Source organism: Physeter macrocephalus, chromosome 20 (genome assembly GCF_002837175.3).
Source record: "Physeter macrocephalus isolate SW-GA chromosome 20, ASM283717v5, whole genome shotgun sequence".
Lineage (NCBI taxonomy): Eukaryota > Metazoa > Chordata > Mammalia > Artiodactyla > Physeteridae > Physeter > Physeter macrocephalus.
Window position 1 is genome coordinate 73,329,841 of NC_041233.1, and position 25,771 is coordinate 73,355,611.

A 25,771-nucleotide genomic window follows, 5' to 3' on the forward strand; every position below is an offset into this window, starting at 1 on the left:
AAACACATGAAAAGCTGCTCAACATCACTAATTATTAGGGAAATGCAAATCAAAACTACAATGAGGTATCACCTCACACCAGTGAGAATGGGCATCATCAGAATATCTACAATGAACAAATGCTGGAGAGGGTGTGGAGAAAAGGGAACCCTCCTGCACTATTGGTGGGAATGTAAACTGATACAGCCACTATGGAGAACAGTATGGAGGTTCCTTAAAAAAGTAAAAATAGAATTACCATATGACCAAGCAATCCCACTACTGGGCATATACCCAGAGAAAACCATAATTCAAAAAGACACATGCACCCCAGTATTGACTGCAGCACTATTTACAATAGCCAGGACATGGAAGCAACCTAAATGCCAATCCACAGACGAATGGATAAAGAAGATGTGGTACATATATACAATGGAATATTACTCAGCCATAAAAAGGAACGAAATTGGGGCATTTGTAGAGACGTGGATGCATCTAGAGACTGTCATACAGAGTGAAGTAAGTCAGAAAGAGAAAGACCAATATTGCATATTAACGCATATACATGGAACCTAGAAAATGGTACAGATGAACCGGTTTGCAGGGCAGAAATTGAGACACAGAAGTAGAGAACAAATGTATGGACACCAAGGGGGGAAAGTGGCGGGGTGGTGGTGTGATGAATTGGAAGATTGGGAGTGACATATATACACTAATATATATAGAATGGATAACTAATAAGAACCTGCTGTATAAAAAAAAAAATTCACAAGTCACTGTGGAAAAAAAAAAAAAAAAAAACCAAACCACCCCCTCCAAAAAAAAGAAAAGAAAAAAAGAGAAAATCTGGGGAATGAGATATCCTTAGGGGGATCTGGAGGGGGAGGAATACACATATATATGTATATATATATACACACATATGTATATATATGTATATATACATATATACACACACATATATATACATCTATACACATATACATATACACACCCCCACACACATATATGTGTGTGTGTGTATATCTATCCCCAACCACCAGGAATTTAGAAGGTCACATGCATGCACAGGGCTGGGCACATGCTCAGAAGATCTGAGCCTGAGCAGGCAGGCCATAAGTTCTCACCGCTGAACAACCTTGAGGCTCCGTGCAAGCAGAAGGCAAAGGCTAGGGGGAAGCTGTAAACTGCATGGCTGAGTGTTAAAGGATTGCCCCAACATGGATACAGAGTTCCTTAGCTTAGACTGGGAGACTGCTTCCAGGCATCTAAGGAAATTAAGTTTCTATCCAAACACTGCCCACTGACCTAACCGAGCCAAGACTTCGGTGCCCACATACAACTAAGAATACAGACTTTTAAAAATCAGTTCAGAAAAGTCACTAAACAACAAAGAGCAACAACAACAAATCTTGCAGGGGCAGGCGGGGAGGGGACAGAATCTGCCAGAGCAGAGTTGCCAAATTATATTATTTAAAACACCTGGTTTGGGCTTCCCTGGTGGCGCAGTGGTTAAGAATCCACCTGCCAATGCAGGGAACACGGGTTCGAGCCCTGGTCCAGGAAGATCACCCATGCTGTGGAGCAACTAAGCCCGTGCGCCACAACTACTGAGCCTGTGCTCTAGAGCCCACGAGCCACAACTACTGAAGCCCGAGTGCCTAGAGCCCGTGCCCTGCAACAAGAGAACCCACCCAATGAGAAGCTTGTGCACCACAACGAAGAGTAGCCCCCACTCGCGGCAACTAGAGAAAAGCCCGCACGCAGCAACAAAGACCCAATGCAGCCAAAAATAAATAACTAGATTAAAATAAAAATCATCTATAAAACACCTGGTTTTCAATACAAAAAGTAGGAGAAATACAAAGAGACAACAATGTGTAGCCCCCTTCATTGGAAAATAAGAAGTCCTTGAGGAAACTTAAATATTGGAATTACTACACAAAGACTTTAAATTAGCTATTTTAAATATATTCAAAGAACTAAAGGAAACCATGAATAAAGAACTTTAAGTATGAGAATGATGTCTCACCAAATAGAAAATACCAGTAAAGTGACAGAAATTATTTAAAAAGCAAACAGAAATTCTGAAGTTGAAAAATACAACTTAAATTAAAAATTCACTTGAAAGGCAGAAGAAAGATTCAGCAAATCTGTAGACAGGCTGACCAAAATTATCTGGTCTGTGGAACAGAAAGCAAAAAGAATGAAGAAAACTGAACAGAGCCTCAAAGACCTGTGGGGAAACCATCAAGTGTACCACAAACATACATGGGAGTGCCACAGAGGAGAAAGAGGCAGAAAGAAACTTAAAGAAATAATGGTCAAAAACTTACCAAAGGTCCTGAAAACTCCCCCCAAATGTGCATTAATCTGCACATCCAAGAAGCTCAATAAATTGCAAGTAGGATAAACTCAAAGAGCTCCATACGTAGACACATTACAGCTAAACTGTCAAAAGCCTAAGAGAGAATCTTGAAAGGACAAGAGAAAAATGACTCATTGTGTACAAAGAACCCTCAATGGAAACTGACTTCTCCTCAGAAAATCCAGAAGGCAGTTGGAAGACTTAGAAGGGCTGAAAGAACAAGCCTACGAACCAAGAATTCTACATCCAACAAAATTAGTCTCCAAAAATTAAGGAAAAATTAAGACATTCCCAGGTAAGCAAAAACTGAGAATGTGTCACAAGCAGAGCTCCCCCATAAAAAATACTGAGAAACACGAAAGAGAGTTCTCCAGGCTAAAGTGAAAGTAACTCGGATCCACGTGAAGATCACTGGTAAAGGTAACTACACAGGTAAACATAAAAAGTAGTATAAAGGTCTTTAAAGACAACTGCATAAAGCAATAATTATAAATGTGTTGACAGACGTATCAATGTATAAAGACGTAATGTGAATGATAATAAAGCACAAAGGAGTGGAGAAGGAATGGAAGTATAAAGGAGCAAAGCTTTTGCATACTATTGTGATTAAACTGGCATAACCCTAAATTAATCCCAGGTTGTCATAGTTAAGATGTTAATGTAGCTCCCAGGACAACTACTAAAGAAAAAAAATATGTCATAAAAGAAAAGACATGGAAATTAAAATTGTACACTAGAAATATCTATTTCAAACAAAAGACAATAATGGAGGAACAGAGGAACAAAAAAGACGTATGACACAGAAAACAAATAGCAAGATTACCTTATCCGTAATTACAGTAAATGTAAATTGATTAAATATCCCAATTCTACATAGGGAAATCCTTTGTTTTAACCCAAACACACCTTGGTTATTTCATCAGATATGCTATAATCCAGGAACCTCAAAAGGGTCAGATAAATGCGGAATTTATTCAGCACAGAAGGCAGCACCGCAGAGAGAAGGCTGTTCATGTACTCCTCCATGTTTGGTGGAATTAGCTGTGGCTGTAAGTGGATCTGGCAGTCTGCCTAAAATGAGAAACAGTACACATTATTTTCCAAGTTCCTAAATCAATCTAGAATTTCAGGGGGATGCATCATCTCTATCAGCCCCTAAGGGAATTAAATACAATTCATTATTAGGGGGAGGTCACTTTTTAATATTAACTTATATGCACTATAACTATCTCAGCAATAATTACAGAAGTTAGCATTTTCTTGGTTACTTATGCTTCCTCAATGGTGTCAGTAAACATATAAAAAGATAGTGAATCTCTAAAAAGCAGCTAATTAAAATGATTTAGATGTTTCCTTAATCACAGAACATGTACTCTATTTCTTACTGAACTGCATTTCTAGAAACCACATATAGCAAATCACACTTTCCCACAGAAATTTACCATTGGGCCATTTCATTCTCATTCACAGGCAGTTCCTCATATATCAAGGGTGAACATCATTATACAGAGCAACTATATGCCTTTTCAACAACTGGGCATACTTCTCATCATTAATGACTCAGACGTAAAAGCTCTCTTCATTAGTCACTGATGATTCACCAGAGCATTTCACCATAAAGCACAGAAATAATTACCAGGTGATTAGGAACATTTTAAAAGGAACTCTAAAATATTTCTCACGTAGGATTGGCAAAAAACAATGGAACAGAGGCAGCAAGAACAAAGGTCTGGATGTTAATCAGGCAATTTACACAGTTTCTACTTTCTCTCCCTACATGTGGGAGTTTCTGCTGCCAAGAGTTTTCTTTGCTTGTCTTGTGATTTTCTTTACAGATACAAAGTTTTCATCCCATAGAACAAAATATCAGTTCCCTCATTAATAATCAGCAGCTACAACTTTGAAACAAGTTTAACATTAATAATAAGCAGTACCAAGAAACAAAGCAAAAATATAGATATCTTTCCAATATAACCTCCATCCATTTTAAAATGACCCTTCATTACCGGCAGGAGTGATCTCCCCTCCGAAGTAATAAAAACATTAATATTGCAGGGGAATTCCATCTGGTGGTAGCTGAAGTCATAATCCACCTTCTGCCAAGTTATTAGGTTGCTCAGGGCAGTCACATTATGAACACCTACAAAGACAAGGGAATAATTTTTCGGTAACTTGATTTTAATCACCTAACCAAATTAGTTTTGCTAACATTGATAGTAAGACATGAGATTTCTACTGCTTTAAAAAAAGTATATGAGGCACTGTTCAATCTTCTAAATGGTCATTAATTAATAGGCTTCACAGATAATATCTGTCAAGCTAGACAAACATATTTCTGGAGCCAAGATTCCTCCCCCACCCACCCCAAATCTAATACCAAGCATCTGGTATGCAATTAGATATAAAATAGTTCCCGATAAAAGTATGATTACTTTGTATGTGACATCTTCACAGGGCTAAAATAATCTGGTAGAACCAGAACTATTTTTATACAGAGATAAGTTTACTGAATTTTACTGAATTTATACTCACGTTTGCCTTAGTTCTACCCAGTCTATACTATTTTTTCTATTTTTACCTCTTGAACTTACCACCAGCAAAGTGTCTTCTTAATTCTCATTTGAGCATAGATAAAACAATCTGCTTTCTTGTAATTTTATAACATGTTCCATAACTGAGGTTAGTGCAAGCCATCTGATCTACTAAATATTTTTTCAGAGATTCTTTGAAAAATATTTTTTAAATCACATTGGCTGGTAAAAAATGTTTTATTAGATCTTTTCTACAACTTTTCTTTTGAGGTAATATAGGACTAAAGGCAAAACCTCCTCCCTTTTCAGCCTTTAAAAAGCTACCTACTACTTACTTGGTGTATTATCATACTATTTTCAAACTATCACAAAACATAGTTGATGTACACAATTTATTTGTTAATGATATATGCTTTAACCAAATTCACAGAGCAAGCCTCTGTCTTAAATACTTGTGAAGTGTGAATTTGTCTTTGTTCAGTTATTCCTTAGAAAATCATTACCATGCCTGGCTTTGCTGGGAGTTAGAAATGGAAGGACAACGTCCGTGCACACACCTGGCGTGTCCAGCTGCCCCTGTTCCAGGAGAGTTTCATCAATTACAAGAGAAGTATTGCTGGGCAGCTGGAGGAGCCCGCTGACCAAGCGATTGGCTGTGTAGTCTTTGTGGGGAATGAATTTCAAGTGGTTCATGTTCGCTATAGTCATCTGCAAATGAAAAGACTGCAAAGAGAAATTTTTTTAATGATCAAGGAACTAAGTTTCCCTCTTTTAAGAAAATATATATTTGGAGTTAAACACTACATTTTATAATGGAAAGAAGGAGCTTATTATTTCTAAGGGATTAAGCAGTCTCATGGTTTCTTGAGCTCTTAGAAACAAAAATTTCTCCATCATAAGAATTTCTGATTCTATGAGCTGCTTTATTCTCAGCAGTCTTGTTCAGTATTCTTGAAGAATATTTTTTATTTTACCAGTGAACCAGAAACAAATGATAGACAACTGATATATAAATCAAATATTCAGAGGCTTAACTTCTTTAACCGACCACAGGCTAACAAAACAGAAAAAAAAAATGTTTATTTACACATCAAGACGAAGAGAGAAAAGCTTAATTTTCCTCTGTGCTCCCTGAATTAAAATCATATTCACCAGTAAAGGCAAACATACAGTAGAAGTAGGAAATCATCCATACACAAATACGGTATCTAAATCAGTGATCGTGAGAGGAGAGGACAAACACCAAACTATATTGCCCAAGGTGATTTCCAAATCAATGCAATCCCTATCAAATTACCAATGGTGTTTTTTATGGAACTAGAAAAAAATTTTTTTAATTTGTATGGAAACAAAAAAGACCCCAAATAGCCAAAGCAATCTTGAGAAAGAAAAATGGAGCTGGAGCAATGAGGCTCCCTGACTTCAGACTACACTACAAAGCTACAGTCATCAAAACAGTATGGTACTAGCACAAAACAAAAATATAGATCAATGGAACAGAATAGAAAGCCCAGAAATAAACCCACACACATATGGTCAATTAATCTACAACAAAGGAGGCACGAATATACCATGAAGAAATGACAGTCTCTTCAATAAGTGTTGCTGGGAAAACTGGACAGCCACATGTAAAAGAATTAATTAGAACATTCTCTAACACCATATAAAAAAATAAACTCAGAATGGATTAAAGACCTAAATGTTAAGACTGGATACCATAAAACTCCTAGAGGAAAACATAGGCAGAACACTCTGACATAAATGGCAGCAATATCTTTTTGGATCTGTCTCCTAGAGTAATGGAAATAAAAACAAAAATAAACAAATGGGACCTAATTAAACTTAAAAGCTTTTGCATAGCAAAGGAAACCATAAACAAAATGAAAAGACAACCTACAGAATGGGAGAAAATATTTGCAAATGATGCAACTGACAAGGGCTTAATTTCCAAAATATACAAACAGCTCATACAGCTGAGTATCAAAATAACAAACCCAATCAAAAAGTGGGCATAGACCTAAGTAGGCATTTCTCCAGAGATGACATACACATGGCCAAAGGGCACATGAAAAGATGCTCAACATTGCTATTAGAGAAATGCAGATCAAAACTACGAGATATCACCTCACACTGGTCAGAATGGCCATCATCAAAAAGTCTACAAATAATAAATGCTGGAGAGGGTGTGGAGAAAAGGGAACCCTCCTACACTGTTGGTGGGAATGTAAGTTGGTGCAGCCTCTACGGAAAACAGTATGGAGTTTCCTCAGAAAACTAAAAATAGAATTACCAAAGGATCCAGCAATCCCACTCCTGGGCAAACAAACAAAACTCTAAACCAAAAAGATACACGCACCCCTTGGTTCACAGCAACACTATTCACAATAGCCAAGACATGGAAACAACCTAAACGTCCATCAACAGATGAATGGATAAAGAAGATGTGGCACATATATACAATGGAATACTCAGCCATAAAAACCAATGAAATAATGACATTTGCAGCAACATGGATGGATCTAGAGATTATCATACTAAGTAAAGTAAGCCAGACAGAGAAAGACAAATATCATATGATATCACTTACATGTGGAATCTTAAAAAAAAAAAAGACACAAATGAACATATATACAAAACAGAAATAGACCCACAGACACAGAAAACAAACTTATGGTTACAAAAGGGGAAAGGGTTGGGGGGTGGGGGGATAAATTAGGAGTTTGGGACTAACATAATACACTACTGCATATAAAACAGATAACCAACAGGGACCTACTGTATAGCACAGGGACGTATACTCAATATTTTGTAATAACCTATAAGGAAAAAGAATCTGAGAAAAAAATAGATATATATGTATGTGTAACTGAATCACTCTGCTGTACACCGGAAACTAACACAACACTGTAAATCAACTGTACTTCAATTTTTTTTAAATTTGTGAATCACTATATTATACACCTGTAACTTATATATTATATATCAACTATACTTCCATTAAAAAAATTTTCAATAAATTTTGAAAATAAAATAAAACCATATTCATTCAGCATAGACAGCTGCAGACCTCTGAACAAACTGCTCCAAGGAGGCCTGAGGCATGGAGGACTCCGCACTGTCATCAGCACTGTGGGTCTCGGAACCTGCTCCACCCAGGAGACGCTGCCTCCTCACCCAGTCTCAGCAGTAGAAAATCAGTTAAGCCCACCTGCACCTCCCTCCGTCTTCCTGAGCCCACCACACTCAGTGCCCTCTGCACCCTGCGTTGTACTCCAATCTACGATCACTCTGGACCATAAAGAATATGTGTGGAATGGGTGGAGACTGGGGTGGGGAAGGATGTCAAGGAAGAGAGAAGATGTATTTTCAAAATGCAGAGCATTTTTGTACTTTGGCTCAGTAATTCAAAGAAAGCGCGCGGGGGTGTGTGTGTCATATTATAGATACAAGGAAATGACCCCGAAAGAAACAGAGTCTGTCGAAACAAAAGGTGGCATAGAGCAGGGTGCAGCTCCATAAAAGCAAAAGCAGGTCATTCACACTTACTGCTACGAAAACTAAATAATATATTAAAAAGGCAAGTGTTTAGAAAAAGTTCAGTGCTGGCTAGACACAAACTTAAGAGTAATATAAGGGAGTGGGATATAGTAAAAATGAAACAGTAAAACAAACCACTACAAAGTGATGTAGAATAAAAAGGACAAAAGGGAAATACCTTACCATGCAAGAACCTTGAGTACTTTCCTCATATCACTTTCATACTTAAAAATATAATTCACGTCCCAAGTATGTGCTACTTAAATCTTGGCCTCAAGCTTTGAGTGGCCCTAGGCTGCCACTCAGACCTCACGTCCTACGCTCCTCCCCAGCACTCATTCCATGGAAGTACACCGGCCCCTCGGGCTGGCGTTCCTCAACATGCCCAGCACGCTGCGCTCAGACCCGGAACTTGTTCTCTGCACAGGACAGACACTTTCCCCAACACGGCCCTGTGTCTTGATCCTGGGTTTGCATCAAGTCTCTCCCTGAACTCCACCCTGGAGAGGGCTTCCCCAACACGCTGTACATGTCAGCAACTCCACCCTGCCCCACCCCCCAGCGCTCCCTATCCCCTTCCCCTGGGTCTTTACTGTTCTCCATGGCACTTCAGTGACATACTATATATGTTATTTATTATTTGTTGGTCTTCCACCACCAACAAATGTGGTCCAGGGCACTCCCAGGGAGTTACTGAAACCCCTCCAGTAATTTTCAAAATGTGGTCCAGGGCACTCCCAGGGAGTTGCTGAAACCCTTTTATGGGGTCCATGAGGTCAAAATCACACATGGATAAAAGATCCATTCAATGTGCAAGACAGACCAATGAATTTACAATAGCAGAGTATAAAAAGTTCATTGATGAGATTACAGATTTCACACAACTATCCTTGAAGAAAATGCCATATGGACAGTTTTGGTCGAGTATCAGAAGAATATCTACAGTTATCTGAAAATGCCATTAGAAGTCCTTCCTTTGCCAACTACTTTTTCATCTGTGTAAGGCCAGCATTCCTTCATATACTTCAGTCAAAACATCATGTTACAATAGACTGAATGCAGGAACAGATACGACAATCCAGCTGTCTTCTATTAATCCAGACATTACAGAGACTGGCAAAAATTTAAAACAATGTCACTTTTATGACTAATATTTTTTTGTTTGGAAAAATAGCTATTTTTTACAAAAATATTTTACTTCTGTTCATATGTAATTGATTTATTTTCAATGAATATTTTAATATGTTTTTACTTTTAACTTCTAATATGGTAAATTGATAATAAAAACCCAAACAAACATCTCTTTAAGTTCTCAATAATTTTTTAACAGTGTAAAGTGAGTCAAGGAGAGTGAGAAATGTTGGTCTATTTAGTCCACTGCTGTTTCTTAAGAGCCCAGAAGACACTCAATAAACACTGGTTAAATGAATGATCTGTTTCAACCTCTTAAATTTCCAAAGTAAGAAGTGATCGGCATTGCCAGTCACACAACTGATCAGAAGCTATTCCCCTGTCCCCAAGATCTTACTACCACACAAACACTGCATTCCAGATGTCCTGGCAAATAAAGGTAGCTTGACTTTCCAAACAGGAATTAAAACTGGGGTAGTAGGGCTTCCCTGGTGGCGCAGGGGTTGAGAGTCAGCCTGCCGATGCAGGAGACACGGGTTCATGCCCCGGTCCGGGAGGATCCCACATGCCGCGGAGCGGCTGGGCCCGTGAGCCGTGGCCGCTGAGCCTGCGAGTCCAGAGCCTGCGCTCCACAACGGGAGAGGCCACAACAGTGAGAGGCCCGCGTAACGCAAAAAAAAAAAAAAAAAAAAAAAAAGTTAAAGTTATTACCTCAACTAAAAGAATTATGCTCCTATAATTTAGAGTTTACTTACATTTACGATTTTAAAGTACACAAAGGATACCAAATTGTACAAACAAATTGGCATCAATGGAGGGTACAATGTTAAGGGAGTTACTACAGTTGTGTTGCTACTTGAAGAAACCTGTGCTAAGGCAAGAAAGGAAACGTGAAATGTTTAGGAGTTAGTACATTTTAAATTGTGAAACTAGACAGGCTTTGTTTCCCCTTAATGAGGTCTGTTAACATCTCAAAGTTAAATATTTGGGTTGAATGAAAGACAATTAGATGGACTTTTAAAGTGTACTTAAGCTTATAATACATATTTATATTGATCTTACTGCTGGAACCAGATGTTGAATAATTCGATATAAGTGTTCCGTGAAGGTACTATTCCGTGGACACCCGCTCAAGTTAACCGTAAATTTTCCTAGTGGAAGAACATCTCTTCTTGTATATCTAGAAAAAAAAAGATATCAACCAATAAGATACTCAGGTGATTTCCTGATCTCCATCAAAAAGAAAACGAAGAAAAATTAGCTTAATACTGTCATTAAAATTAAAGCAGATTACTCTGATCAGTTGTTTTTTTAAGCAGAAACCACAATAAAAATAACAGCCAATATTAAATGCTAGGCACATGCCAGGTACTGTTCTAAGTAATTAAATGCTTTCTCATTTAATTCCCAAACACTCTGAGGTAGGTACTATTTTCATTTTACAGATGAGAAACCTGAGACACAGAAATTTTAAGAAACATGCCCACGTTCACATAGCCAGGAAGTGACAGAGCTGAATTTGAACCCAGGTAGTTTGGTTCCAGAGTCTGTGCTCTCAACCATCATGTACTACTGTCTCAAATCCTACCTGAGGAAAGATTTATAGTATAAAGATGTTTACTGAAGGATTATTTAAACAGAGAAAAAGTAGGAAAACCTAACATTTAGGGAAAAAGTACAACTGTCTGTAATGAAATACTGCACAGCCATTAAGAGGTTCAAGAAGAATTATGATAGGAAACGCTTAACATAAATGAAAAAAGCAAGATAATGATCCGTTTAGAGTATAATTGAGATCTAAGTAGGGATGGATACATACGTAAACAAAAAAAGATGATATGAACAGGTACCAAGATCTGTTAACTGAGATCATCTTTAAGTGGTGAGATTACAGACAATTTCAATTTTCTTCTTTATGCTCTTGGAACTTGTTGAAGGCACATATGTTATTTTGAAATCAGAAAACAAAGAGCTGTAGTGAAGTGAAAGGGAGAGGGGGCACATGTCCACATACAAGTGAAATGTACACCCAATGGACCTCACAGAGCCTTGGGATGTATAAATAGAGAATTCAGAATGCAAAAAAGGATAAAACAGTTCATTTTACTCGTTGGCCAGGTTCTTTATCTGATTTTTGCTCTTAAATTTAAGGAGATACAATCAAAATGCTACATGTGACACTGAGAAAAGTTGAAAAAGGAATTTCTGTGATTTGGTATAACACCTGTTACACTGAACAAATAACCACCTGGTGATGAAGCCTAATAAACAAAACCAGAAACCTTTCTGTTCTTTTTCCCTCTCAACAAAACACCAAACTCCCTTAATTCCCACCAGGAACAGAGCACTTACACTGTAGAAATGAGATGTAATATAAGATATTCAGCAGCCAAACTGTCTCCCAAAAGGGCGTGAGTGAGGAACCCAAGCAGTTCTGCTCTGACTGGAGACAATTCAGACATGAAACTGGAAACAACTGGAGAGAGAAGGGAGACCAGATTCAGAACACAAACCAGTTCCTCTCGTGTCTCTTAGGTTAAAAAGTAACTGGAACAAAGCACTGCATGTCAGTAGATGACTAGTATGGACTTAAAATATTGGTCAGTAAGTGATGCCAGTTGTCAAAATAAGACAGTGTGTATACCTTTTGGGGGGCCTCATTTTAACGAAGAGAATTAACACAAAGGAAAATGGGGCAAAGAAATGGTGACCGCTGGAGAAATTTATTCTGACGACCGAGAACCTGACTGACAGCTCCACCACGCAGCTCTCACATGCTGGGTAAGTCTCTGGGCCACGAAGCTTTAACACTTACACTTACAGGTTTTGCTCTCCTCCTTGTTAAGGCAAGCAGGCAGTAAAGGGTTGATGTGCTGCAACTTCTGGGCTAAAACCACATGGATTCTTGGCACTAAGGAGGCAGGAGGACTGTGCACTCTCTGTTCTTCGGCTGTGTCTGTGCATTCCATTGGATCTAGCAGCGAAGAGGCATCCCTGCGGAGAGATGACAGAGCTTCAGTTCACAGAGGCGGCAGCTGTATAGATGTAAAAATAACACACATCTCTGAAAATAAAACGAGAACTCAAGCCAAGAACAATTTCACCTGCACGTCCCCTTAAAGAGCAGAAAATGCTCCTCTTCCTTGTAAACAGTTACATCACAGATTTCAGGCTACTTTGGTCATATTATGAGATAATGTATTTATTCTATTCTTCAAGATCAATATTTTTACTGAGTGTGCTGTAACTGCAACAAATAGGATACAGCATATCACTCATCAAGTTACTTCAAAATGCAGACACCCTTTCTTAAGCTACTAGCTGGGACATCAAATACTTCATCGCATGTCTCAAAAATGGGGGTCTCTTCCTTAAAAGCCATCAGGTGTCTACTATTCAGTGTGAAGAATCCATTCATCTCTCTTGCTAATTTTTTTCCCTAAATTTTACTCTTACATGATACCTCTCTTGAATAGTGAATAGACAAGCAGTGAAAAGGAAGTGTGAGTTTTTCAGATTTGCTAAATAAATTAGCAGATGATAGATTTATTGTGCGATGATTGAAACAAATGACTAAAATGTTTTTAGACTTTACAGACTGACGCTAGAGGTAATCAACTCACACCACCATCTTCCTTAAATACAAGAATGATACCAACAACCTTCATATAGTGTGTACCATGTGCCGGGCAACGTTCTTCGCTTTGCACACACAAATTCATTAAAACCTCACAACCAACCTCACGTATAATGAGGAAACCAAGCCACTGTAGAAGTTAAATGTAAGGTCACAAAGCCAGTAAGTGGCCAAACCAGGATCCCAACACAGGCCATCTGGCTCAGTCTGTGTACTAAAATGCCTCCATAAATGAAGTAACTCAAGCAGGAAATTCACCATAACCAGAAACAGCCAAGACAAGCAATTGTGTATGCCATTATTATGGAACTGTTTATTTAAAGTTGTTTAAAATGTCTGTTTTGCATCATTTCTTAAGTGTGAAAAAATAAGTTCTTCCTATGGAAAACCAAGATGAATGTCCAATATTTAACAAAAAACTCTACTGCAGGGGCAGAATATAATTCCTTTCTTTTGCCAACCTCAAAACAAAATAAAAAAGAATGAGGATGATCTGGATTTTCAGAATATATTAAGTGAGGGGAAAAAAATATGTAAAAGAGCACATATACCATGCCCCCTTTTATATTAGGCTAAGTGAGGAAAAAAATATATATGTATCTGTTTTTGCAAAAAAGAGATACAGGAAGGATAAAAGCAGAACTGAGGCTGGTTCCCTATAGCAGCAGTCCTCAGCCTTTTTGGCACCAGGGACCAGTTTCATGCAAGACAATCTTCCCACGGATGTGCGGGGGAGTGGGGGGTGCAGGGGTTGGGGGGATGGTCCAGGTGGTACCGCGAGCAACGGGAGCAGCAGATGAAGCCTCGCTCGCCTGCCCTACAGAGCATGGGTGGGGGCAGGGTAGAAGAGATGAGGGTAGTGGGGAATGACATTCCTACATTCTTTTTATACAGTTTTGATTTTGGCAACAATTTCCATGTTTTCTATACTTATCTTTAAGTACAGAAACCAAGAAGGACAGAGGGAAAACTCTGCAGTGAAACACAATGGAAACAAATGAACCTAACTATGTATAATGAATAATTAGCAGAGCACTGAAGTGGGAGGAAGTCACCCAAGTAACTCTGGAACACAGCTGACTATATATACACTCTCATTCTAAAATAAAAAGAATTGGAAACAAATAATGAACTCAAGTTACTAGGTTTGTTTTTTGCAGTGGTATGGGTTACCAATTCTGAAATTACCTTCTCTGCATAGCAGTCTCCTTTTATCAGCAGGGAACACATTCCAAAACCCCTAGTGGATGCCTGAAACTGTGGATAGTACTGAGCCCCATATATAATATGTCTTTTCCTATATATACATTCCTATGATAAAGTTTAATTTACAAATTAGGCACAGTAAGAGATTAACCATGATAATAATAAAAATGAACAATTACAATGATATACTGTAAGTTATGTGAATGTGGTTTCTCTCTCAAAATATCTTATTGTACAAATTTAATGCCTTTTCCATCTTAACTAAGCACTTATCACACACTGTGACTGTAACTTTTGCAGGTTGAGATGCAAAAGCAAAACTAGCACTAATTTCTTTTTCCATCTCAACAATTTCATAGAATATTCTACTGTTCTTACTGTAGATCTTAACAACCTCAGCATACGATTTTTTTCCTTTCCGTAAAAGTCAAAAAACTTTACCTTTTCACTTTAAAAAAAAAGCACTTTGCAGCTTTTCTTTGGCATACCTAAATTGCCAGGATCACTACTCTTGTGCTTTGGGGCCATTATTAAGTAAAATAAGGGTTAGTTGAATACAGGCACTGTGATACCTGGAAAGTCGATCTGATAACTGAGATGGCTACTAAGTGACTAATGGATGGCATACCCTGGACAAAGGGATGATTTACGTCCTGGGCAGGACAGAGTGGGACAACTCGAGATTTCATCACACTACTAAGAAAGGTATGCAATTTAAAACTTATTGTTTATTTCTGGAATTTCCCAGTTAATATTGTCAGACAGTGGTTGACTGTAGGTAACTGAAACCATGGAAGGCAAAACCAAAGTAAGGGGGACCCTACTATATCATAGAATTGAGTAAAGGAATGTACTGAGGATACTGGGAGTCAAGTTTCTTTCTGTTAGAAAAGGGAATTACAAATACGGAAAGGAGGAAGACTAGAATGACACCAAGTTGTGGAGCTGAACTGAACTGGAACTAGGAAGACAGTGTGAGCTCATGGTTTCTGATATAACAACTTGTAAATAATATAAAGACTGATGTACGTGTGTACCACAAGTAACCAAGTGGTCAAAAAGAACTTCACCAGGAAGGGGATATTGTACCTGCTGGTGTGATACACTGAGAAATCGATACATCACTTTGTAGTTTCCTGCCCAAAATGTATAACCAGAATCTAATCACACGGAAACATCAGACAAACCTAAACTGAGAGACATCCTACAAAATAACTGGCTTGTACTCTTCAAGTGTCAAGGTTCTGCTCTGCCACGTGAGGACACAGCAAGAAGACAACCGTCTGCAAACCAGGAAAAAGGCCCTCACTAGACACTGGCGTCCTAACCTTGGATTTCCCAGCTTCCATAACTGTGAGAAATGAATTTTTTGTTGTATAATCTGAAAGAACAGAAAAAATTGTCAAGGCTTTGAAGGACAACAAAGAGCTGGAGACTGCTCCAGGTTAACGCAACGAGTGATCCTAAGGATCCCGGACCAAGAAAATGACTGTCAGAAAGAACAGCAATGAGACAATTAGTGAAATTTAGTGTGGTCTGTCGTTATCATGTATCGTGTATCATGTATTCACAGCAAATTTCCAAACTTTGTGGCTATACTCTGATTATATACGAGGAGGTCTTTGTTCTTAGGAAATATGAATGCAACAAGTATTTAGGATATGACATATGTAACTTACTCTCAAGTGTTTCCAAAAAGTGTACGTATATATAAAAATGCGTGTATATAAAAATAAGCAGGGGCTTCCCTAGTGGCGCAGTGGTTGGGAGTCCGCCTGCTGATGCAGGGGACACGGGTTCGTGCCCTGGTCCGGGAAGATCCCACATGCCACGGAGCGGCTGGGCCCGTGAGCCATGGCCGCTGAGCCTGCATGTCCGGAGCCTGTGCTCCGCAGTGGGGGAGGCCACGGCAGTGAGAGGCCCGCGTACCGCAAAAAAAAAAAAAAAAAAAAAAGCAAATGGAGCGGAAGTGTTAACAACTTGTAAATTTGGGTGAAGGGAGAAAGGGAGTTCTTTATAATTTCAAACTTTCAAAAAACTTGGAGGGTAATTATGTCAAAATAGACTCACCTTTCATCATTATTCAGTATACTTAGCACGGGATCCACAGATAGTATGCCATATAACTCAAGAACATCATTTACTTTAAAACAATCCCAGTCTTCATAGACCTAACAAGAGGCCACACAAAATCACATTGTTAGGACTAAATAACACCAAAAAAGCATACGCTATTAGTCTTACGGTTAAAGTAATAATAATATCTTAGCATTTTAAATCAGAAAATGAACCTCAAAGCTACTCCTTTATTTGATAAATTGAGATCAAGAGAGGTAAAACACTTACCTGAAGTCATTCTGCAATGAGCAAATACATTAACAACTAAAACATGGGACCTCCTGACTCCTGGCCAATGTCTGTTTCCCCACTACATTCAGAGAACAGGCTTTCCCCAAAGGATGATGGTCAACTAAAACTAGAAACATGCATTATCTCAAAATCTATTAACTACACCAAGAGAAGGGAAAAAAACCACGATTATTAACTTTGGACTTATTCACAAGCTATGCAATGTTAGGAGGATTAACACAAACTTAGAATGGCCATGAGGTTTCTCACAGTAAAGAGGCAAACTTTCAAAGCTGTCTATCATGATGGATATTAGAAACTGTCAAAGCCTCCTACTGGTGAGACCTAAGAGAAGCATGGAAGGAAAAACGTGCTATTTCTTGCTCCTGTGCTACATAACTGAAGTGCCATTTAAGTTAAAACCACAACAACTAAGAACAGAAATTCTCAATGATCATTTCTGAAACTTGTATCACTTGTTCACCTTGCATGATTAAAAAATCAGAATAAGAATAGGGGAACAAACTATTAACAGATTTTTTTTCCTTCTACCTTATTTTAAATCTAAGTGAGAAATGGCTTTTGATAAGAAAAGGAAGAATGATGAAAATAAAGCAGATAGGGACTTCCCTGGTGGTCCAGTGGTTAAGAATCCGCCTTCCAATGCAGGGTACGCAGGTTTGATCCCTGGTCCGGGAACTAAGATCCCACATGTGGTGGGGCAACTACGCCCGCGCTGCAACTACATTGCCCGCGCATCTCAACGAGAGAGAGGCCAGCTCACAGTGACAAAGATCCCGCGCAACTAAGACCCGCCGCGGCCAATAAATAAATAAATATTAAAAAAATAAAGCAGATATTAGTAAGTTAGAAATGATACAGGAAGGAAATACATATTAATTTAAAAGTTGTTCCACATCTATCTGAAATATCCATTTTTTGTAAACAATGCTGTGGTAGGCAAAATAATGTCCCCCCACCACTCCAACCAATATCCACTTCTTAATCACTGGAATCCTTGAGTATGTTGTTACCTTACATGTAAAAGGAACTTGTATAAATTAAGGGCCCTAAGATGGGGAGATGATTCTGGATTGCATGGGTGGGCTCAATTTAATCATACATGTCCTTAAAATTGGAGAATCTCTCCTACCTAAGGTCAGAGGGAGATGTGACTATGAAGAAATGGTCAGAGGGCTGCATTACTGCTGACTTAGAAGATGGAGGAAGGGGCCACAAGCCAAGCAATAATGTCAGCCTCCAAAAGCTGGAAAAGGCAAGAAAACAGATTCCCCCGCCCTAAAGCCTCCAGAGAGGAACCAGTCCTGCTATCACCCGAATTTTACCCACAGTGAGATCCATGTTGGACTTCTGGCCTAAAGCCTGAAAATGATAAGTTTTGTTGTTTTAAGCCACTAAGTTTGTGTGATTCGTTATAGCAGCAAGAGAAAACTTGCTAATACAAATGCTAAGAGTTTTCTGTTTTAATTTCTGAGACACTTAACACATCTTTGTCAGCATCAGGTCTATGAACGATTTTATTACCTTCACAAGGCAAGCAGGACCCTTCTCTCCTGGCAATGGAAAATTCAGATCAAAAGGAGAAGAGAGGTTTAGCGGGTTCAGCTGTTGTCCAGAAGACGCTTCAGTTTCTAAACGTTTTGGTTCTCCACACCATTGAAGACCACCAACACTCCCTAAATTCAAAGGGACAGCATTGCACAGCATCATTGCTAAGGCTTCCTGGAGATAAAGAACATTCCTAAACAGCCTTTTGAACTTGATAGAAATGATGCTTCTGAGCTTGCAAACTTCAAGTTGTTACAGTTTTTAAGGAAATAACACATACTAGAAGCCCTCTGACCTATCAAGAGAACAAAGATTATTATGAAGATCTGAAAGTGTAATCACTTTCCCCCTGCAATAAAATGGCAACAAATTCCCCCCCAATCAAGTCTCATGGAAGTAACTTTAAAAGTTAATATTTAACATCATTACTTGACATCTTTGACCCAAGGAGTACACAGGTCTACTGACAACAAAAGCACCTCTAGAGAACATACTTCTTTCTACTTATTAAATAGAATAAAACCATATAGCAATAAATTCATTCACCAAACATCTATTAATGTCCACTATGTACCAGAAATCAGACTAATTGCTGGGGATACAAAAGATCATTTAAAGGTAGCCTTGGGCTTCCCTGGTGGCGCAGTGGTTGAGAGTCTGCCTGCCAATGCAGGGGACATGGGTTTGGGCCCTGGTCTGGGAGGAGTCCACATGCCGCGGAGCAACTGGGCCCGTGAGCCACAAGTACTAAGCCTGTGCGTCTGGAGCCTGTGCTCCACAAGAGAGGCCGCAACAGTGAGAGGCCCGCGCACCGCGATGAAGAGTGGCCCCCGCTTGCCGCAACTAGAGAAAGCCCTTGCACAGAAACGAAGACCCAACACAGCCAAAACTAAAATAAATAATTTTAAATAAATAAATAAAGATAGCCTCTACCCCTAAAGTAGTCACAGTTTAGGGCTGATAACTAGTTAGAATTAAAATATAGCTTCCCATTGGTGGTTTGTGACCGCCTGGAGGGGTGGGATAGGGAGGGTTGGAGGGAGGGAGGGAGACGCAGGAGGGAGGAGATATGGGAACATATGTATGTGTATAACTGATCCACTTTGTTATAAAGCAGAAACTAACACACCATTGTAAAGCAATTATACTCCAATAAAGATGTTAAAAAATAAAATAAAATAAAATATAGCTTCCCATACCACACAATATTGCTCAGCAATAAAAAGGAATAAACTATTGATATAAGCAACAACTTGAATGGATCTCAAGGGAATTTTGCTGAATGAAAAAAGCCAATCTACAAAATCTATATACATGATTCCATTTATGTAACGTTCTTAAAATGACAAAATTATAGGGATGAAGAACAAATTAGTGGTTGCCAGGGGGGAGGCAGAGAGGCAGGAGATGGGTATGATTATACAAGGGCAACATGAGAGATCCAGGTAATGAACTGTTCTGTATCCTGACTGTGGTAGTGGTCACATGAATCTACACATGTGATGAAACTGCATAGAACTAAATACATACACATGCACAAAAATAACCGAATGTAAAAATGTGAATTCTGGGGCTTCCCTGGTGGCGCAGTGGTTGAGAGTCTGCCTGCCAACGCAAGGGACACGGGTTCGTGCCCCAGTCTGGGAAGATCCCACATGCCGCGGAGCGGCTAGGCCTGTGAGCCACGGCCGCTGAGCCTGCGCTCCGCAACGGGAGAGGCCACAACAGTGAAAGGCCCGCGTACTGAAGAAAAAAAAAAGTGATTTCTGAATAAGGTCTATGGACTATATCAATATCCATTTCCTGGTTATGATATTCTACTATTAATTATGCAAGATGTTGACCCAGATGAAACTGGATCAAGTATATACTGGATCTCTCTTATGTTTTACAACTGCATGTGAATCTACACTTATCTCCAAAACAGCTTAAAATATATATACAGCCTGAAAGATTGCCTAGAAACCAACAAACAAGGTAAATTTTACATAAATAATGCACTCAAATGTATTCAAAAGCCCTGAAAAGTATGATATTCAAACAAAAGGGGCAAGAAATAGAAAGAAGCATCAATAGCTTAAATGATAAGAGAACTACCATATGCCTTGGATTCTAATATGTCATTTATTGTTATGATACACCGTTAATTTTAATAAACATTTGGGGGGTGAGTGGAGAAAAAGAATACTATCACATTTGTATACATTTACTGTAAAACATTCCAATTTTAAAAACATTAAAATATGCCTTAGCGTTAAAGAAATATGGTAATATGAACTTATAAAGTAGAATAATATATGATTAAATGAAATTCAGTAGTAAATCTTTGTTTACCACTGATTGTTATATTTGCCCTCTCAACCCATCCTTCACATCCAAATTAACTAATTTTTTTGTGTGTGTGTGTGGTACACGGGCCTCTCGCTGTTGTGGCCTCTCCCATTAAGGAGCACAGGCTCCGCAGCCATGGCTCAAGGGCCCAGCCACTCCGCAGCACATGGGATCCTCCCCGACCGGGGCACGAATCCGTGTCCCCCGCATCGGCAGGCGGACTCTCAACCACCGCGCCACCAGGGAAGCCCAACTAGACTAATTTGTTTTTACCTCCTCTGCCTTTAACTTGTCCTTAGATTAAAGATGCTAAAGAGAAATGACTGGACACAAAAGGAGAAATAAAGACAAACTTATCTACCTGCCATATGAAGGAATTCGGTGCTCATAATAACTGTGACTGGCGAAATCAATAATGATTATACCAATTTTGAAATTCTCTCATTCTCTTAGAAAATTTCAACTTTTGGTCTCCTTATTTTAATCAGAATTGCGTTTTAATTAATTTTAATACATAAACCACTACAAACTTACATAAATAGAACAAACAGAACTGTGACTATTCTAAGCGTTATTTGTTTTAAAGTTTAGGAGTTAAGTAATCCAGTATACCACAATATCACATTTTTCCTCCAATGTTTTCAGTCTTACTAATTAAAGCATCACTATTCCAAAAAGAAAATAAGAAAGGATGTTTCAGATATAAATAAGTCACTTTTAGGGTAGAGTACTTCATATTACTTAAAAGCTGAGATTAAAAAAAATATGAAGAAAGATAAAAGACCTTTTCCAGCTACCCAAATTGAGACCCTTAACAACTGACAGTAGAGTAGCCACTTCTCACTAAGTGATGCCTAACTGCTCAATTATGAAGCACAGTCTGACCAAAGAGTAACTGTTCAAACTCTCAAAACTGTCTATAATTCTGATAAACCTCAAAGCAAAGTTGTCAAATCACTTCCAGCTCCTAAATCTAGAGCTACATTATACAACAATTAATTCTGAATACGAATCTAGTGCAAGAGACCAGAAGTCTACTGAAAGCCCAATGGCACACACTACCTGCTTGTCTGGCACCCGCATGCTGCTCTTTCTGTTTATTCGGCTGTAGGTCCATATCTTCATCATCTTCATAACTCCTCTTGTGACGACTGGGAGTGTAGGACGTTGAAGGGCTGACTCGAGCTTGGTTTGTATTAACATAGGCGTTAAATGAAAGGTTAAGGAAAGATTTTCATGAACTGGGGAAAATTGTAAATTACCCTACCTAGGTGACTAATAAAAGACTATTACTTTGGCAGTTTGGTTAAAATAAAAATGTATTTTTAAAAGAAGGTTGGGGCTTCCCTGGTGGCGCAGTGGTTGAGAATCTGCGTGCCGATGCAGGGGACACGGGTTCGTGCCCCAGTCCAGGAAGATCCCACATGCTGCGGAGCGGCTGGGCCCGTGAGCCGTGGCCACTGAGCCTGTGTGTCCGGAGCCTGTGCTCCACAACGGGAGAGGCCCGCGTACCACAAAAAAAAAAAAAAAAAAAAAAAAAAGAAGGTTGATGCACACAATAAATAAGCTATAAGGATATACTGTACAGCAGCGGTCCCCAACCTTTTTGGCACCAGGGACCAGCTTCATGGAAGACAATTTTTCCCGGACAGGTGTGTGTGCGTATGCAGGGGATGGTTCAGGCAGTAATGAGAGCGGTGGGGAGCGGCAAAATGAAGCTTCCCTAGCTCGCCTGCCGCTCACCTCCTGACGTGCGGCCCAGTTCCTAACAGGCCACAGCCCAGGGGTTGGGGACCCCTGTTGTATAACACAGGGAATATAGCCAATATTTTATAATAAATATGGAGTATACTTTATCAAAATTTTGAATCATTATGTTGTACACCTGAAATTAAAACACTACTGTAAATCAACCACACCTCAATTTTTTTAAAAAACCCAGAATAACAAAAATTTCTTTTTAATAAAAGAAGGCTGAACTTCTAGTTTGGGTCATAAGAATTAACAGCTCAAACTTATGCCCCCTACCTTGCTGTAAAGAACTATAAAACCGAACTCCCAAGGTAATAGAAATAAAAGCAAAAATAAACAAATGGGACCTAATCAAACTTCTAAGCTTTCACACAGAAAAGGAACCATAAATAAAATGAAAAGACAACCTATGGACTGGGAGAAAATATCTGCAAAAGATGAGACCTACAAGGGCTTAATTTCCAAAATATACAAACAGCTCATACAACTCAATAAGAAAAAAACAAACAACCCAATCAAAAAATGGGCAGAAGATCTAAACAAACACTTCTCCAAAGACGGAATATAGAAGGCCAACAGGCACATGAAAAGATGCTCAACGTTGCTAATCATGAGAGAAATGCAAATAAAAACTACAATGAGGTATAATCACTTCACACTGGTCAGAACGGCCATCATCAAAAAGTCTACAAATAGTGCTCGCTTCGGCAGCACATGTACTAAAAAAGTCTACAAATAATAAATGCTGGAGTGTGGAGAAAAGGGAACCCTCCTACACTGTTGGTGGGAATGTAAATTGGTGCAGCCCCTATGGAAAACAGAATAGAGTCTCCTTAAAAAACTAAAAATAGAGTTACCATTATGATCCAGCAATCTCACTCCTGGGCATATATACAGAAAAGACAAAAGCTCTAATTTGAAAAGATACATGCATCCCAATGTTCAAACCAGCACTAGTTACAATAGCCAAGACATGGAAGCAACCTTAATGTCCATCAACAGATGAATGGATAAAGATGTGGTGTGTATACACAAACACACACACACACACACACACACACACACACACACACACATTGGGATATTACTCAAATAATGCCATCTGCAGCAACATGGATGGACCCAGAAATTATCATATTAAGTGAAGTAAGTCGGACAGAGAGACAAATATTATATCACTTATATGTAAGATATAAAAAATAGTACAAATGAACTTATTTATAAAATAGAAACAGACTCACAGACATAGAAAACAAACTCATGGTTACCAAAGGCGAAGGGTAGGGGCTGGGGTGGGTGGAGGGATAAATTGGGAGTATGGGACTGACAGATGCACACTACCACGTATAAAATAGATTAACGACAAGAATTTACTGCTTAGCACAGGGAAATATATTCAATGTCTTGAAATAAACTATAATGGAAAAGAAACTTTAAAAAAGAATACAGATATATATATGTATAACTGAATCACTTTGCTGTATACCTGAAACTAACACAATATTGTAAATCAACTATACTGCAATTAAAAAAACAAAAAACCTGTAAAACTGGACAAAAGGCATGAAGCAACTGTTTTCAGTCTTTGGACAACAAAGTACATAAGTTTATGATCTTTGAATGAGAAGAAACACCACAGGTAAACTCCACATTCTCCCCAGCTCTCTCAGGGGCATTTTCCAAATTGCAGCAAAGGGAAGTGGAGGTTCTGCTCTTGCTGGTAGAGAAAACAGAGCACATAGCTCAGGGCTACTGAAGCAACTGGAATTTGCAGAACAGTTAGAGAGGAAGGAGCTTCAGATAGAGCCCTAGGAGAGAACAGCTGCTGCTTGGTTGGGAGCTTAGCAGAGACTCTGGAAGTTGTACAATACTAGAACTGGACCCTGCTGAGAATCACGAGCACTTAGGTGAGACCCGGAAATAGCACATCTCGCAAGGACTCCATCCTACACTGTAAGTGCCACTCATACCTACTTTAACAAATCCCAAAACCAAGCCTTGACAAGATCAAAGTGATCCACTTAAATTACCTGCCTGCCAGAACAAAATTCAACATTCTTGAAGACAAAAGTAAACTTTCAACAGTGTTGAGTATCAGCATAACTAATCATAACACATGACTAATTATGTGAAGAAGCAGGAAAGTATGGCCTATAAGCAGGATTAAAAACAGTATCAATAGAAAAAAAACAACAACCCAGAGACAACCTGGATATTGGAATTAGCAGACAAGGGCATTAAAAAGCAATTCCAAAATTTACAATTTTAAAAGAAACGATGAGGACTATCATCAGAAAAATGGAAACAAAGAAAAAGAGCCAAATGAAAAAATCTAGAACTAAAAAATAAAATGAAAAAAAAAAACAACCCTCAATCACCTGAGAACAGTAATAATTAGTCTACAATCACGTGATTTGAGCCCCAGAAAATGAGAAAAAGATGAGACTGGGACAGAAAAATATTGGAAGAAATAACAGCTGAAATCTTCCAAAAAATATCAACGCACAGATCTAAAAGCTCAATAAAACCCAAAAAAGCTCAATAAAACCCAAGCAAGATAAACACAAAAAACCCATAGTCAAGCTGCTGAAAACCACAGAGAATATTAGAAGCAGCCAGAGGAAAATTAAAGACCCATTACATACAGGTGACAATGATAAAAATGATAGCTATCCTTTTATCAAAAAACAAGGGAGGCCAGAAGACAGTGGAACAATATCATTAAAGTGTTGAAGATGGGAGATACCTGTCAATCAAGCATTCTATAATCACTGGGAGAAAAAAAAAAAAGGGTTCTACAACCACTGAAAATATCCTTCAAAAATAAAGTTGAGGGACCTCCCTAGCGGTCCAGGGGTTAAGACTCCGTGATCCCAATGCAGGGGGCACGTAGATCCCTGGTCAGGGAACTAAGATCCGGCACGCTGCACAATGCACCACCACCACCACACACACACACACACACACGTGAAATAAAGACATTTTCATTTGGAAAAAAGCTGAGAAAATTTATCACCAACAGATCAGTACTTAAAAAAAAAGGCTCAGTGAAATGATTCCAGACAAAAACAAAGACAAAAAGAGCTAGAAATGATAAATATTTATGCAACATAAAAGATGTAATTTTTCCCCCTCATTTCTAAATTTATGTAGGAGACAACTGTTTAAAAGATCAATACAGGGAGGGCTTCCCTGGTGGCGCAGCGGTTGAGAGTCTGCCTGCCGATGCAGGGGACACGGGTTCGTGCCCCGGTCCGGGAAGATCCCACATGTCGTGGAGCAGCTGGGCCTGTGAGCCATGACCACTGAGCCTGCGCGCCCGGAGGCTGTGCTCCGCAATGGGAGAGGCCACAACAGTGAGAGGCCCGCGTACCACAAAAA

General features: G+C 38.9%; 1 protein-coding gene across 2 annotated transcripts in view; it reads right to left on the reverse strand.

Moving 5' to 3' along the window:
* Positions 1-25,771, reverse strand: part of MCMBP (minichromosome maintenance complex binding protein) — a 66,694-nt gene that overhangs the window by 7,229 nt on the left and 33,694 nt on the right. Inside the window, exons 6-14 of one of the 2 annotated variants that reach the window (XM_024121394.3) lie at positions 21,701-21,845; positions 18,284-18,435; positions 16,460-16,560; positions 12,368-12,540; positions 11,899-12,022; positions 10,609-10,726; positions 5,436-5,601; positions 4,354-4,487; positions 3,254-3,418 (exon numbers count right to left, since the gene is read on the reverse strand). In XM_024121394.3, the coding sequence (XP_023977162.1) occupies positions 3,254-3,418; positions 4,354-4,487; positions 5,436-5,601; positions 10,609-10,726; positions 11,899-12,022; positions 12,368-12,540; positions 16,460-16,560; positions 18,284-18,435; positions 21,701-21,845 (1,278 nt within the window). Of the gene's footprint in view, positions 1-3,253; positions 3,419-4,353; positions 4,488-5,435; positions 5,602-10,608; positions 10,727-11,898; positions 12,023-12,361; positions 12,541-16,459; positions 16,561-18,283; positions 18,436-21,700; positions 21,846-25,771 lie in introns of both variants that reach the window. The other variant, XM_024121392.3, reaches the window with a different exon arrangement.